This window comes from Mesoplodon bidens, assembly GCF_964165515.1.
Source record: "Mesoplodon bidens genome assembly, chromosome: 2".
Classification (NCBI taxonomy): Eukaryota; Metazoa; Chordata; class Mammalia; order Artiodactyla; family Ziphiidae; genus Mesoplodon; species Mesoplodon bidens.
The window spans coordinates 161,784,650-161,800,475 of record NC_138177.1 but is presented as its reverse complement, the minus strand read 5'-3'; the positions used below and the strand labels follow the sequence as shown (position 1 = coordinate 161,800,475).

General features: G+C 59.5%; 1 protein-coding gene and 1 pseudogene across 3 annotated transcripts in view; both read right to left on the bottom strand.

Moving 5' to 3' along the window:
* The window catches only part of ADGRB2 (adhesion G protein-coupled receptor B2), a 36,327-nt gene extending 21,176 nt beyond the window's left edge, over positions 1-15,151 (bottom strand). The window contains exons 1-2 of one of the 2 annotated variants that reach the window (XM_081224895.1): positions 15,090-15,151; positions 7,486-8,278 (exon numbers count right to left, since the gene is read on the bottom strand). In XM_081224895.1, the coding sequence (XP_081081021.1) occupies positions 7,486-8,263 (778 nt within the window). In that variant the 5' untranslated portion in view covers positions 8,264-8,278; positions 15,090-15,151. Of the gene's footprint in view, positions 1-7,485; positions 8,279-15,089 lie in introns of those variants that run through there. The other variant, XM_081224894.1, reaches the window with a different exon arrangement.
* Positions 1-15,826, bottom strand: part of LOC308605436 (methylosome protein WDR77-like) — a 524,245-nt pseudogene that overhangs the window by 294,670 nt on the left and 213,749 nt on the right. The gene's annotated exons all lie outside the window — the stretch shown is intronic.

Sequence of the window (15,826 nt, the reverse complement as noted above, 5' to 3'; positions counted from 1 at the left end):
CAGAGAGGGCAAGGGACAAGCTCAAGGCCACACCACCGGGGCCTGCACTGACTGCCCTCCCCTCCCCACCCCCACCCTACTCCCCACTGAGGAAAGCCAGTTCTCCCTGCGGGGGAAGAAGTCAGATAAGACCAGAGGCGTCAGCCACTGAAACAAACGTTTATTCAGCATACACCATGTGCAGGCCCCTGCCAGCTCCGGGCCCAGACCAGGGCAGGTGTGAAAGGAAGATGGGCCAAGAGGACAAGGAGGGTTCCAGGAAGGGGTGTGAGCACCCCCAGACCTCCTGAGCGTCCCACTCAGTGGGCGCCGTGAGCTGACTGGACCAGGGACTCTGATGCTCCCAGCCCTACCACCTGTCAGCTTTCCCACCTGGCTGCTTGCTGCCTGGGACCTGCTTCCCCGCTCAACCCTGGATGAACTCTAAACTGTTCTGTTTTGTTCTGAATAACCCTGTAGGAGATAATTTACTACACACCTCCTATGTGCCAGTCACTGCATGCTCTACATTACCTCATTTAATTCTCATTAGGGCAGGTTCTCCCATTTTACTAATGAGGTACTAATGAGGCTCCAAGGTCTCATCCTGGAGAGAGGCTGGTGTGGGATTCGAACTCCAGCCTGCCTGATTCGAGGCCACTTTACGCTGAACTGCGCTGGCTCTGACAAAATGCAACTCAACTTGGACCTCCTCAGAGACGGCTTCCCTGATTCCCATGGGACCCCGAGTTACTCCCTCGCCTCCCCACAGCCCCTCACTTACTTGCCTCTATTCTCTTGTTTTCACACCTCTTCCTAATTGTTCCTTTGAGCATCTATGCCCCGCGTCTGCCAGGCGAGACTGATTCTCCCTTGTAGGCTCCAAAGTGGTCCTCTGGAAGCCCAGCCCCACACACTCGTCTGCTGAGAAACCTTCAGTGGCTCCCCACTGCTACCACCACAGTAAACCTCTGAGCCTGGCATGCTCTGGTCCCTGCTGACCTGTCCGGTCCTGTTTTCCCCTCCCCACCAGGCAGCCAAACTGTGAGGCCGTGTGGGTCAGTGGGAAGGACGTAGATTTGGGAGCCAGACAAATGCAGGTCTGATTCCCAAGTGTGCATAGTGTTGCTGTGTGCCGTTGGGCAAGTCGCCTCACCTCTCTGAGCTTAAAATTTTCCAACTGAGAATAGAGGTGACACTTCCTAATTCATCATGAGAATGAAATGATGAGAGATACGGATCACCTGGAGCATAATAAACTCTCAATGAAAGGAGCTGCCACTCCCTTCTTGTTATCCCTTGAACATGCAATTGCTTTCCTCCTTCCACTCATCTGTTAATGGTGTTCCCTCCTCTTGGAACACCCTTCCTCTACCTCAGTCTGTCAAAATCTTCTAGATTTCAAATGCCACCTCCTCCAGGAAGCCTCCCTAGGCTGACTACACAGAGGTCTGGGTGTGCAGGTCCCTTCTTCTGCTATAGCTGTGAGTAACCTGTGCTAATCCCTCTCCTGGCCCCTGAGGGAGGGTTTCAATCTCCCTAGACCTCTTGCACAGACGGCCCAGCTCTGAGCTGCCAGACACAAGACAGGCATTCAGCAAACACCAAGTATCCCTGAGGGTTCCTCCACCCCAACCACACAGGACCACTGTGGTCTCACCCCTGACACTGGCAGGCAGGGTGGGCACAGGCACTTTGCCATCTGAGCAGGACTGCACACACCTGCTACCCCATGCTCCGCAGACCCTGCCCCTCAAACTCCAAACAGTCCAGCCCCCTCAGCCTCCTTTGTCATGAATGTATTAAAAACAACCATGATAGGGGCTTCCCTGGTGGCGCAGTGGTTGAGAGTCCACCTGACGATGCAGGGGACACGGGTTTGTGCCCCGGTCTGGGAGGATGCCACGTGCCGCGGAGCGGCTGGGCCCGTGAGCCGTGGCCGCTGAGCATGCGTGTCCAGAGCCTGTGCTCCACAACGGGAGAGGCCACGGCAATGAGAGGCCCGCGTACCGCAAAAAAAAAAAAAAAAAAACCATGATAATCACCACTTCCACGGGGAGAGAGCAGTGCAATTTACAAAGCAGTCCTCCCTCCCCAGGGTCTCTGCATCCTCCCTGAGGCTGGCCCTAGAGCCCCAAGTAGGCACCAACTGATCCCCCTGAAACACCGTTCTGTCATTCCCTCCATGGCTCCCCAGCCCCAGCAGAACATCAGGACCCCAGGGGGGCCAGGGCAGAGGAAGCTGGCTCTTGTAAATTCTAGACTCTACCTGTGCAGTCCCGTGCAGCTGGGTACACCCAGCCAGAATGCCAGTCCCCTTCCAATGACTTCCTCCCCAGGCTGCTGGCCTATCTGCCCAGCCTCCCAACAGAGCTAGCTGGGTCTCTGCCACCTTCCCCACGTAGCCAGGAGCTCCTTGAGAGCAGGGACCGCTTCCGACTCATCATTCTTCCCCCACGCCGCCCAACTTCTTGCTGCCTTAAAGCCCTCAGCCAACAGGGTGAGGTCCCAGTGTCTGGGTGCAGCAGTCAGAGTCTTGGCCCCATCCCCCACCACTGGGGCTACCGTCTGGTAAAGGCTGGTCTACTACAGCCCCCTGTCCCCAGCATGTTCACATGCCATGCCCTGGCACGGGCTGCTTCCTTTACCTTGAAAGCCCTTCCCCTTGCACCGGGAAATGACTTGGGGAGGCTCACAAATGTGCCATGAAATAACACTGGGTCATGGACTGAGAAAGTGATCCCCTTTCCAGGTCTCATTTTAGTAGAGTGACTATTTGCCAATCTGCCTGGGATAGTCTGGTTTAGGCCTATCACCCTGATGGAATTAATAGTACCCCCTCCCCCCATTTATAACCTCGAAAATGTCCCGGCTCAGGTGATAAATTATATGGCCACCTCACTTTTAATCCTTCCAAGTGCATGAGAAAGAAGGTCTCTGTGCAGTCCGAGACTTTAACACATCCCCAGTACGTGCTAATTTCTCTTTCTAACGAATTGAGAGGAGGGACGAGCGTCTAGCTAGAATCTGTTGTTTCTTTGGTTACCTTCTATTTCAGATAAGTGATACTCTTTTTCCATTGATGATATGAAATTTCTTTTTAATGTGTTAAATTTCAAAAGCGATTTGATTTAAAGAAAAAAATGCACAGGCTAGTGAATTCCTATTCACTCCTCAAAACCCAACTCAGAATCACCTTCTTTAGACCACCTTCCCACCCCTTTGCGGTTTAATCCCTCACTCTTCCTCCTCCCTTGACATCCAGCACATACATTCATACCTATTACACTAAGTTAGGACAATACACAACTACTTATCAGGGATTTACCATGTGCCAGGCACTGTGCTAAGCATTAACCCAAATTCTCTTGCTTAATCCTCACCATTACTCTTTAGATAACTCCACTATCCCCATTTTATAGGTGATGATATAGGGATGAGGAAACATGCCCGTCGTCACACAGCTAGTCAGTGGTGGTGTCAGGGATTGAACCTGGGGCCTGGTGACTTCAGCCTGTGGCCTTGACCACCACTGTACACTAGTGGTCACTCTCCCCCACCAGAGGGCAGAAGGTGTGTCTGCTTCACCTCGGATCTCATTCACTCAGAGCCACTCCAAGGCCTGGCATAAACTCCATTCTGATAAAGAAATGAAGACGTGTGTGATGGATGGGCTGGGACTCAGTCCCCTTTGAGATGTCTGGGGGTGGGGGGTGGGGTGGTCTGTGCCCCACTCCCCATCCCATGATGGAGCACACAGATTTCTGGCAGCAGAGATCTGGGCTGGAAGGATCCTCCAGGAATCGTACTACATGTGCTAGGTCTCCCCCCACCCCACTCTGAGAGAGGCCCTGCCTCCCCAATGTCTGCACCCCAAACAGTCAGGTAAGGTAGGGCCTCTCTTCCTGCCACCAGACCATGCTGGCCAGAGGAAGATGGCAGAGCCTGAGGGTCAAGGAGAAAGCCAGGTGAGGACTGGGTTAGGCAGGTGAGAGGCAGCCTCCTAGAGGAGACAGGGTTTGAGCTGTGCTTGGAAGGATGGGGCAAAGGATAACCCAGGGCAAAGGGCATTCCAGGTGAGGGAAACAGCCCAAGCAAAGGCAGGGAAGCCAGAAAGCAGGGGGTTCCGGGGCCAGCAGGAGCCCCAGTTGAAAGTGTGGGAGAGAACCAGAGGGAAAGCAGGTGGCAGCTGGGTCAGGGGCGGGACTGGAATGCCAGGCTGAGGAGTCTGGACCACGATGGGGAGTCCCTGGGGGCTGAATCAGGGAAGTGACACACAGAGAACAGGGGGTCCTGAGGCCCCAAGGGGGTAGCACCTTGTCCAAGTCACACAGCAGCAGTGGCAGAGGAGGGATCTGAACCCATTCTTCCCTCCCAGGCCTGACACTCAGGGGACCGCAGGCTCACCTGGTGCCCATGCATGCCTCTGGAATGGAGCCTGGATGATGGAGATGGTGGGCTAGTAGCCACCAGCCAAGGGTGGGACAGTGCCCCTGGGGGGAGGCAGGGAGTGTGGCAGAGGAGGGAGGGGGCTGCAAGAGTGAAGGACACTTTCTCCCAGATGTCACCCCGCACAGCCACATCTCAGGATTGGAGGGTCCGCAGGCAGGAACTGCAGGTTGGCGACCGGCTCCCTGTAGCTGGGCTCTGGAGCTGGTACCAATTCTACCACCTGCCTTCCGGCCCCGGCCTCGGCCAGCCTCCGTGCCTGTCCTCTGTGGAGCTCCTTCCTGCCTTCCTTCCCTTTCTTCCTCTTCCCCCACTTAACAGATTGCGGCAGCAAGATGGCACAAATTTATGGCTCAACTCACCAAAAATAACAAGAGATTTATCAAAGGCAGTTTGCGTGAAATTAACAGGCATCTGTACCCTCTTGTCAAACGCACTCAGCTCTGAGGCGGGCCCAGGCACTCCGCTCCCAGCCTCATCGCTCTTCTAGTACCAACCCAGCTCCACCCCGCTTGGCCTTGCATTGATCCTACCTGGGACGCCCCAGAGAAGCTGAGCACTGCCCCCCTGCCCCAGTGCCTGGCAGAGGGGCTGGGATGAGGATCTCACCTGTTCACCACCATCCCACCAATCTTGTCCTCAAGCTGGCAGCTCCATGTGCCAGCCAGTTCTCCGGCAGCTGGTACATGTCCAACTGGCCCAGTGGGGAGGAGGTGAAGGGAAGCATGGAGGTGAGGCCAAGGGCTTGGCCAAGGTGGTGCTGCCCAGGCACAGAGTGCTCCAGGCCCTGATGATGCCACTGGCCCTCAGATGCCCCCTGCTGCATGGAACAAACTGAGTCGTGTGCCCATCATCTCTTGCCCCAGAGAAGGTGGGCAGAAGGTAAGAGGTGGCAAAGAGGAAGAATCCCTTGCCTGCCAAGGGAGAGGAAGGGGCTGTGCCAGCCCGACTCTGGGCACCAGTGTGCCCTGTGAGCCAATGGATGATGCCACATCACCACCACCCCTGTCCCCCACAACTCCCTACAAGAGCCCTCCCTGCAGGCCATCCCATGGAGCAGCCTGGCAATATGCCAAGCAGGACAAGGGACATGAGCTGGGAGCCCAGGGCTCCCTGCTCAGAGAAGATACCAGGCTTCATGCCCAGGGACAACCAGGATCCAATCTCCTCCCATTCTCAGTCTCAGAGGCCTCTGCAGAGGCTCTGATGATGGTGGGAACGATGGTGCCCTTCCCATCACGAGCCCCCTCTGACACCTAAAGACACCCCGGCTACCAACCAACTCCCAACCATCTCCCGCTTCCGACTTCAGCCAAGCCCAGCTGGCTGCTCCTGGCTCTGTGCTCCACATGGCAGCCTGCCCGGATGGTGCCCGCCCAGGAGGGCAAAGCCTCACTCCATCCACTGTGGACCACTGGGCTGATGGACCGCAGAGAAAGCCAGACAAAAGAACCGGCCCTCTGCCGAGCACAATGGGGGAGGCCCCCACAGAGTGACAGGCAGTGGCGGCCAGGCAGGAGCAGCCATAAACCTCCTGATATACGCCTGGCGCTCTCCGCCGATGTTCGACAAAGAAGCAAAATTCAATTTCTTCCTGCAGGCACTAAATCCCAGGCCAGCCTCCAGGGCCCGTAGCCTGCCCAGGGCCTGGCTGTCACTCGGATGGCTTCATCGACTGCTGCGAGAGGCCACGCTGGCCTAGGGGAGAGGCCAGAACAAGGCCACTGGGCACTTGCCATGGATGGGTGTGATGCCAGATGTCTCAAGAGGGAGGCTGAGAAGCCTCTTCCCCAAAGCCTTGGCAGAGGCTACTGTCATGATAAACACCTCTAATTAAACCAGGGCTATCTCCCCATTTTACAGACAAAACAACTGATGCCAAAAAAAAAGGATCTACTCGACGTAACAAAGACAGTTCCCAACTTTCGGGTTCTGTCTCCAAAGCAGGCATGGGAACAGATCATACCCCTCCAATACTCCTAGCAGCCTTCACACAAGAGCCCCTGTGTCCTTGTAAAAGCTCTCAGCCAGATCCAGATGCCCCTCTGACCCATCCCTGCGTGACAGCCTCACAATGGTAGGCGAGCACCTGTTATCCAAAATGGGGAAACTGAGGCCCAGAGAGGGGCAGGAACTCCCTGTTAGTACCAGAGCTGGAAACCAGATCCCAAATCTGCCTCCTTCCCACCCCGACGTCCTGGGCCCCCTGGCCAGTCCCTGGCCCAGCCCTGTTCAGCAGACACTTAGGACCCAGCCAAGGATCTTGGGGCCTTGAAGCTGCAGGAAGGAGGGCCGGCAGAAGGTGGCCGTGGCTGAGGGAGCTGGGTGGGAGCAGGAGCAGGCAGGACTCAAGGGCTTGAAGAGCTTTTGCCCAGTCAGCAGGAAGCTCTAGCAGCTGGCGGCCTTGGTCCCATAAGACGCGGGCCCAGAGCCGGGGAGACAGGGGACGCTGGGAGCTGAGCCAGGCCAGCCCTCCAAGGCAGCCTCGAAGCTCAGGCCTCTTCACCCAGGCACATTCTTCTGTGCCTTCCTCTGCCCTGACCCTGGGGCCACAGCCAAAAACCACTGACCCATGTGGGCAGGAAGACGTCCCTGCGCCCTGCCTAGTCCAGCCTCCAGGCAAACTTGTCAACTTGCAGTGCCAGCGCCTGCCGCCGTCATTCCCAGCTTTGGGCCTTTATATACACTGCTCCCTCTGCCTGGAATGCCCTCACCACTCCTTTGGCTTGGCTTGCTTCCACTTGTCCTTCTGATCTCTGTTCCTGTATCACTTCCTTCAGGAAGCCTTCCCTGACTGCCCAGTTAGGGGGTTCCCTCCCTGGGTTTATCACACTGCATTGTCTATGGGGGTCTCTGCCCCCATTCACCCACCCAGACTGCAAACTCTTCAAGAGGGAGGTCTGACCCCAATCCACTATGGCGACCCCAAAACCGGGACAAGGCTGGACCCAGTGGAGACATTGGTGAACAACCACATGAATGCCCCAGTATCCGCCAAGATGGGCACCATCAGCCCTCCAGACACACCCGCCTCACCTGGGCCCTGCTCAGACTCACCATATCTCATCTCTGTGGTGAACAGGTCATTGCTGCTCCCCGAATGCAAATCGGCCTCGGCAGGTGGGGCTGGGCCCCCAGGCACCAGGGCATTGGACAGGGTGTGGGCAGCAGGAGGACCCGGAGGCGTGGTGGTAGCGGGGCTGGCCCCTGTCTCACCAGGGCAGCTGCAGCCCGGCTGCGCAAAGCCACAGGCCCTGCCAGCCGCACGGCCGCACTCCTCACTCCAGCGACACAGGACGCCGCAGGTGAACTGGCTGGAGTTATTGTTGTTGATGAGCAAGACCTCGACGAAGCGGAAGGCCAAGGCTGCGGGCGCCAGCAGGCGCGGGGCCTCCGAGGGCTCGGCCGACAGGCAGAGCTGCACGAAGTTCTTGTCGAAGTGCAGGAAGGTGAAGGGGCCCGAACCGCCGCACAGCTCCAACCCCGCGGCCTCCTCCTCCTCCTCTGGCCGCCCCAACTCCGCCTCGTCGGGGCTGGGCCGCAGGCAGGTAAAGTTGACCAGGTAGTGGTCCAGGGGCAGCAGGCGGGGGGCAAAGTGGGCGCACACCTGCTCCTCGCGGTTGAAGCGCAGGTAGAGGGAGTACTTGGTCGGGTCTGGGTTCTCCAGGGTCCAGGAGCAGCCCGAGGCGATGGTAGGGAAGAGGTCCTGCAGTGAGAAGGCCCCGTAGAGCACGCCCGAGGCCAGGGCAGAGCAGGCGCTGGGGGCGGGGTCGAAGGCGGCGGCCAGGCGCAGGGACAGAATCACAGATAGTAAGAGGGGACAGGCTGGGGTCATCCTATGTCCCTTGCCCTGTGGAGAGAGACAGTGGTCAGTGGCCCCGGGCGCAGCCAGCATGGGCTCTGAATCTCCTGTGGCTAGCTGCAGGTCGTGGGCCTTGTGGTGAAGGCTATGTTCTTTTAAGTCACCCAGGTCCACTTGTGTGATCTTAGACAAGGGACTTGACCTCTCTGAGCCCCTTACTTGAGAAATGAAGGCCCTCAGGAGAGCATCTGCAATCTCGTAAACCCTTAAGAAACATTAGTTGTGACTATTATTCTGTGGTTCCTCCATTGGTCCCATCAACCGCCAGCATCTCGGCCTGATGTTCAGATCCAGCCCCGGCCCCACCACGCAACTTGTATCCTCCAGAACTGCTGCTCTCAGCCGCAATGTGTCGTGATCAGCTCTGAGGCGTGTCACACATAATCCAGAGGTAATTGTCGAAGTGGCGATGTTTGACAACGATTTGCTTTTTTATAAATCAGAGCAATTCAAGGTTATTCCCGGAACAATGTCATTCTCACTCACTTGCTTTACTGAGTGGGAGAGAAAGGGGAGGAGTTACCGCTGGTGTGGTGGGGACTGAGCACAGCCTGAGCCATGCCCATGGGAGGGCATCGCAAGTGTGAACGTCATGACTATCGCTGCTGTGGATTTCCTGCTGGAAACAAGGGGGAGAGGCATCTGCAAAATGGGTGCAGTTGTTCCCCTCCAACCCCTCTTCCCCTCCCACCATGGTGTTATCCTCCAAGGCCTGGCGCAGGGCCTGCTACCCCCGGGGAGGCCACCAAGCCATTTGCCTCCTCTTAGCTCCCACAGCCCTCTCCTGAAAGTTTGCGTCACCCAATCGTGACCACTAGCCCTTGCTATGTCGCCAGGGCTAGCTCACTCATCTCATGAGTCTTCAAGCTCCTAGGAGTGGAGACCAGTGTCCGTTGATTTCTAACTGCCCCCAAAGCACTGAGCTGAGCTCCCAGCAGCTGTGCATGTACTCCAGGTGGGGAAGGGCAACCAGGACCCAAGTTGACAGACAGAGCAGTCACGCCAGAGTGGACAAGGGATGGGGGTGGGGGGGTGCTGCTGGTGCCTCGCACCAGGCCAGGGCAGAGCCACTGCCCACAGCCTCTGCCCCAGCTGTCCAGGTAGCAGAGAGTAGTGCCCAGGCTCAGCCCCGCTTCCAGCCCTGCCCCCAGGAGGGGTCCACGCTGCCTCCCTCCTCCATGCCCAAAGCATAGCTCACAGCACTGGATGGGCCCCCAGAGCCTGGTTGTTCCGCATTAGAGGAGAAAAGATGAGGCTCTGAGAAGGGAGGCAATCTGCTCAAGATCACCTCAGGCTGGGACTGGAGTCCAGGACCTGAGGCCCAGCCCGGTCTCTCCCGCATCCACCCATAGCTTCCTGCTCTGTCCCCTTCTCTGCTCCTCACGCTTCAGTCCCAAGCTATTAGCTCTGGGAACTGAATCACAAACATAGGATAATTCACAGGGTGTGGCTAGATTGTGCCAGGACACAGCTGCTCCCCAGGGACAGGTTTTCCCATGGCTGTTCAGGAGTCTGAAGAGTGGTCAGAGGCGGGGGGTGGGGGGGTGGGAAAGGAATGAGAATCCCAGAATTCCAGTTCCTGTGCAGCATCCAGGGAACTCCTCGCTGGCCCAGATCCCACATGCTGCCACTCTGAGCCAGGCCCAAGCCCCAAGCGCAAATACACATTTGCCCCTCCTGGGCCACAGCAGGGTGGGGAGGCAGGCTCTAGGCAGGCGCATTTACAAGGAAGGAGACACACCACCTTCTTCCAAAGACCTGCCTGGAGTTTTTCAGCAGAAGCTAGTATAGGCTGTGTCTCCTCTGCCCTGCACAGAGCTGGAAAAGGGACCAGACCCCTGGCCTTCCCACCCCACATCATGACTGTGCCAAACCATTCAGCCTGCCCAGCCTGCTGCGGCACTAGCGAAGCCAGTGTCTCATGATGATTGACAGCCAATCCCCCCGCTGCCCCCAATTATTTCTAAGCAGGCTGCAAAATTCAGGCCATGGCTGTAGCTCAGTGGAGGGGAGGTGGGGCCTCATTATAACTGGCCTTGTCTCCCCCACTTAGAGCAGGGCAGGGAATCTCCACACACAAACACACCAACACCCCTGTGCCCTGCAGACATGCACACAAAAGCATGGATGCACAGACAGGTGGGTAGCCAGGCATTCTGCCTGTGAAGAGATACACATGCACACAGACATGCACAGAGATCGGAGTAAACCACAGATGAGTGAACTCAAGGCACACGAGGTGCACACACTCACATGTACAAGGCTGTCAAGAGCCAGACACTCATACACACGTGCAGAGATGCAAATATACTCTCTAGTGTGAACACACAGGTATTTGGGTTTTTGAAGCTCAGCATATGACAGCTAAGCATCAGGCAGGATCTGATCTGCTGCTCCTTCCTTGGTGTTCCTGAAACTGAGGGCTCAGACCCCCAGCCCCATCTCCTGAGCCTCCCCTGCTCCCTAGTCCACAGCTCCAACCCATCAAGAAGCACTAGGTCCATATCCTTCAGAGCCACAGCCTGGCTTCTCCAGAATTGAGGCATCTCTAAACCCTGCCCAAGCCCCGTCCTCCACTCAGTCTCCTTCAGACACCTCCCCTCACATCAATTCTGGAATTACACCCTGAGTGTATATGACTCTCACTGTTCCTGCTGTGACATACGACCTTCTAGGGGCCCCTTTTTATATCACTCTCCATCCACAAGATAAGGCAAGGAGCCCAATTCCAAGCTGGGTCAGAGACCGCCTCCCCTGGGAAGGGACCTAGAAGGATCCTGGCCTCACAGGCAGCTCAGGTGGTTATGAGCCGTGATTAGCCTCCCTGAGCCTGAGTTTCCCCCTCTGTGGAGTGGAGACATGATCCCTGCCCCCAGGACTGCATACACCCTCTCATTCAGCCTCCTGGTGAGTTCCCAGCACAGAGCCTGCCACAGGGAGAGCGCTCACACCATCCTTTCCCCTTCCCCCTCCCACTGCTCAGACCTCACAGTCTCTTCTCTTTCCTGCTGAAGTTGAGGTTGGTACCTCTGAAGGCTCTTTGGGTTAAACCTCAGAATAGCTTTGCCACCTGCAAGCCCAGGAAGACCACAGACCCTTCCACACACAGAGCTAGACAGGAGGGGTATGGAGGTCACCTCCGAGGAAGAACTTCCTGGGTCAGGAGGCTGATGGAAAGGATAATCAGTAGGCCACCTCCCTCAGGACCTCTCTGGGAGGAGATGGGTGATGAGCTCAATCTCAGTCTCAGGATCCCCCTCCTCCAGCCACAGGCCCCCTTCACCGCATGCCCCCCTGCCCCCCTCAAACCTGAGAACCCCACCCTCTCTCCAAACACATTCATGCCCCTTTCCTCCCAGATCTCACAGGCCTGGGCTTCCCTTCTGCACCAGTGAGGGATTCCGAGGCTTTCCAGCAGCTGTTAGGGCCAAAACAAGACTGGGGTGGGAGGAGGCATAGGGCGTAGTGCGGCGGGGAGGGCACCTCAGGGCAAGGGCTGGGTCTCCGGGATCCCTGGGATCGACCCCTAGCCTTCCGCTAGCTGAGAGCAGGGGCGCGGGCGGCGGGAGCCGGGAGCCCCGGCCGCGGGCAGGGAAGGGGCGGTGGGTGGGGGAGGGGGCGCGTCGGTGCGCACCTCCGTCGCGTTTATCCACCTGGCAGCCCCAGTTCGCCTGCCCGTCACTCACCCTCCGCCTCCCGGGCGCTCGCTGCACGGCGGAGCCCAGACCGATACGCGGGCGGGGACCCCCGGGCCTCGAGGTCCCCTGCCCTTGCATCGGCCGGGGGTGGGGTCCTCAAGCACCCCTCTCCCGGAGCTCTGGCACCCAGGAAGGCACACACCCTCCATCCAGCCTTGGGAGCTGGTGGGCCGGACCGAGGGGAGGGGGCAAACCTCCCCAGTGCAGCCCCTCCCTCTCCGGCTGGCAGAGTGTCTCTCCGTCTGGCGAGGGGGGCAGGGGCCTCCAACACACCACTAGGATGCGGGCCCCCAGCCCCCCCGGGGAGGGGGGGCGGTGCCGTGCGCGCGGGCGGCGGGGGAGGGGTCGGTGACTCAGCCGCCCTCCGCCCGCCTCCCCGGAACTTTGCAGCAGCTGGAGCCGCCGTTGCTACAGGAACCGAAAGCTTTTGTTCCCCAATGTCAGGGCTGCCCCGGCAGGCGGGAGGCTGGGAGGCTACCACTCCCCGGTGGGACCCAGGCCCAGCCACACTGCCCAGAGGGCTTCCAGGCCAGCAGAACGTCACGGATTCGAGGCTCCTCTCTCCCCCTTGCCCGCCAAAGCCAGGTTTCTTCAAACTCTTGGGGCCCTCTGGCCAGGTCACCGCCTAACTCTGACCCGGAGCGCTAACTGCCCTGGAAAGTTTCTGCTGGCATCTCTCCTCCTGGGGGTAGGTAGAGGTTCTTCTGTGCCCCATGTGCTCCTCTGTGACTGATTTCCCACGTGGGCCGCCCCCCCCCCAAGAAGCAGCCTACCTTTGGGGACCTTGACTTGGTTCCTCCACTTCCCCAGCTTCTACACTTGAACCATTACCTCAGAGGCCTTGGCCTTTCACTGATGCCCCTCTGATCCCGGAGGAATCTAGTAGGGTGTTGAAGGATGGGTGAGGGAGCGGGGAGACTAACGGTCACAGGCTCCCTGGACCCATTCTGGACCTGAAGCTACTTTCTGGCTTTATTATCTTGGAGGTTGGAGCGATGTCACTAGAACTTGTTCTGCATTTCTACTCTGGGATTAGGAGTGGAGTGGAGAGGGGCCTGACCTTGGCCTTGAAGAGAAACAGCCCAACACACCTATCATTGTTGAGCGTTACTGGGTGCCAGACACTCTATACAAACAACCTAATATCATTTCTCCCAGCAACTATATGAGGCAGTTATCACTGACCCATTTTATGGAGGGCCAATTGAGGCTCAAAAAGATTATATAGCTTGCCCAGGTCACACAGCTTTTGAACCCAGGTCATCCAACAAAAAGCTGAGTTCCTAACTACTCAGCTCCATTACCTGGGGGTTGGGAGGGAGGGAAGAAGGCAGAGACTAGCTGGGACCTCACTCTGGGTTACAGAAATGCCTACCGCACACACCCACCCCAGGCTGGACCTCTTTCCTTCTGAAGAGTGATGGGGGAGGGAGAGAGAAAAGGGAAGGAGAAGAAAAAGCAGAGAAGGGAAGAAGAGGGGGGAAATCTCTCTGTCAATCTTGGTTCAGAGAAGACCTTCCCTCATTCCCCCCCTCCCTTGCAAACCAGGGCATGCCCTGCAGAGTCCATACTGACCCTCACCCCTGTGGCAGCTCAGGGGATGCTCCCCAGGTCCCTGCTCTGTCCCAGGGCCAAGTGGACTCCCCCACTTCCTACTCCATGCCCAAGCCAGACAGAGCCCACCTTTGCCCCCCCACCTAGTGGGTACTGCCATGGGGTAGACAGAGGCTTCCTGGGGACACTTGCCCAAGCCCAAACAAGCCCAACCAGAGCACCTCAAATCCAGGGGCCAGCCCTGCTGGTCTGTGCCCTGAATTGCTGCTGGGATAACCCCTCCACCCCACCCCACACCTCATCCCCAGAGCATAAGACCAGACAACCAGGGCTGTTCTGGCACGGCTAGCAAGAGAGGGCACCGGGCCTCGCCCACCTGCCTCCTCTCCCCAGGGACTTCCCAGCGCCCCGCAGCCACCACTGCTGCTCAGGCTGCGGAATCCTAGGGTTGCCCGCGGGAGGAAAAGGGGAAGGCGGGTCCAGGGCTGCGGGCAGGGGGCGCCAGAGGACGCCCAGGGGCCCGGCCGGCAGCTGGCGAGGCGGGCAGGCGGGCAGCATCTCTTGGCCCGGGAGCCCCTCCCCCCGCGGCCACCAGACCCTTCGCCAGCTCTGCACTGGCCGTGGCGCGGAGGACTTCCCTCGGACCAAGCTGACTGCGGGAGTGGCCGCCAACTTCACGGCCTACAACCCGCCCTCCCCCACCCCCGCATGATGCCAGCCCCCGGGGCTGCGGGAGGGTGCGTTTGGTGCCCAGCTCTATGCCCTGGGGGTGGGAGGAGAGGGATGGGGGATGGACAGAGAGTCTCCGACCAAAGATGGACAAGGGAGGCAGGGATGCGAGGCCAGTCGAGTTCCCAAGCTGGAGAGGAGGGGGCTCAGAGCAGACATGGGGAGCACGACCCCAAGTCCAGGCTGAGGGGGAGGGGACTTGCAGCAGAGACTGGCGAGGGATAGCGGGACTCCGGGTAGATATGGGGGAGGGGGCGATCAGGACAGAAATAAGAGGGGAAGCATGGTTGGGTTACCGGCGCTGGGAAAGGCAGTAACTATGGGCAGGCACGGATGGGGACAGGAAGGACTCTGTGCAGAGATGAAGTGGAGGGGAGGAGCAGGGTCCGGCTCCAGACGAGGAGGGGGAATTAAGGGGGGAGACACAGGCGAGCTGCAGGTTGGAGAGAGGGGCTCTAATCAAGGGTGGGGGCGCACCCCTGGATCCAGGCTTAGATAGGGAGACACTCGAGACAGCGATGGGGGTAGGTGTGGGTGAGGACTGGCGGCGGGGGCGAGGGGTTTTGGCAGAGATGGGTAAGGAGGAGGGGGACAGAAAAGGGACTCACCAGAGATGAAGGGGACCTCGGCCCCAGGCTTGTTAGTTCCCAGAGAGACGAGAGTGGGTAAATAGATGCTGAACGAACTCAGCTGGGGCGGGGGAGAATTCAGCAGAGGTGGGTTGGGGGAGCGCCCCCAGTCCGGGCCGGTGCGGAAATCGGGACCGCGACAGGAGGGCTCGGTGGGGGCCGGGTCCGGGTCTGAGGCCGAGCACTCACCTGGACGCCGTCAGCAGCAGGAGCGGGGGCCGGCGCTGGCGGAAGCGGCCACGGGGCGCAAGTTTGCCATCCCTAAGGCGGGGGCTTGGCGGGGCGCGGGGCAGCTCGCTGCAGCCGCGCGGAGGGCCAAGGCTCCAGCTCCGCGGAGCGGCGGGTGCAGAAAAGACGCCGCGGAGCAGCGCGGGGCGGGCGGGCGCCGGGCCGGGCGAGGGCTCCTGCCGCCGCCTCCTCGCCACGCCGCCCCCCACCCCCCGCTCCCCACTCCCCCGCCCAGAGCACCGCCCGCGCTGCGCGCCGCCTCCTATTCGCGGGCGGCGGCCGCAGCCCCGGGCTCTACAAGCCGGCGCCGCATCCTCCTCGGTCTCCGAGCGCCGCTGCCGCTGCCGCCGCCGAACGTGGTTCCTCCGGCCGCTCCGGCCGCTGCCCGCAGCGCGCGCGGGGCCGAGTGACGGCCGAGGCGGGACGCGGCGCCTGCGCCGGCCGGGCCCGGGAGGAGGCGCGCGCCGGGCCGGGCGCGAGGAGCCGCCGGAGAAGGGGCGGGGGGGTGGGGGCGACGCGCGCCGCCTCCTGTTAAAGGGGGAACAGCTCCAGCCGAGCCAAGCGCACCCTCCCCCTCCCCGCCCTGGGCTCCAGGCGCCGGCGCGGGAGAAGCCCCGGGTAAGACCCCGCCCCACCCTCGGCCTCCTGGACCGCAGGCTGAGGCGATCCCCGACACCCCTCCAGCGATATCCCAGGCG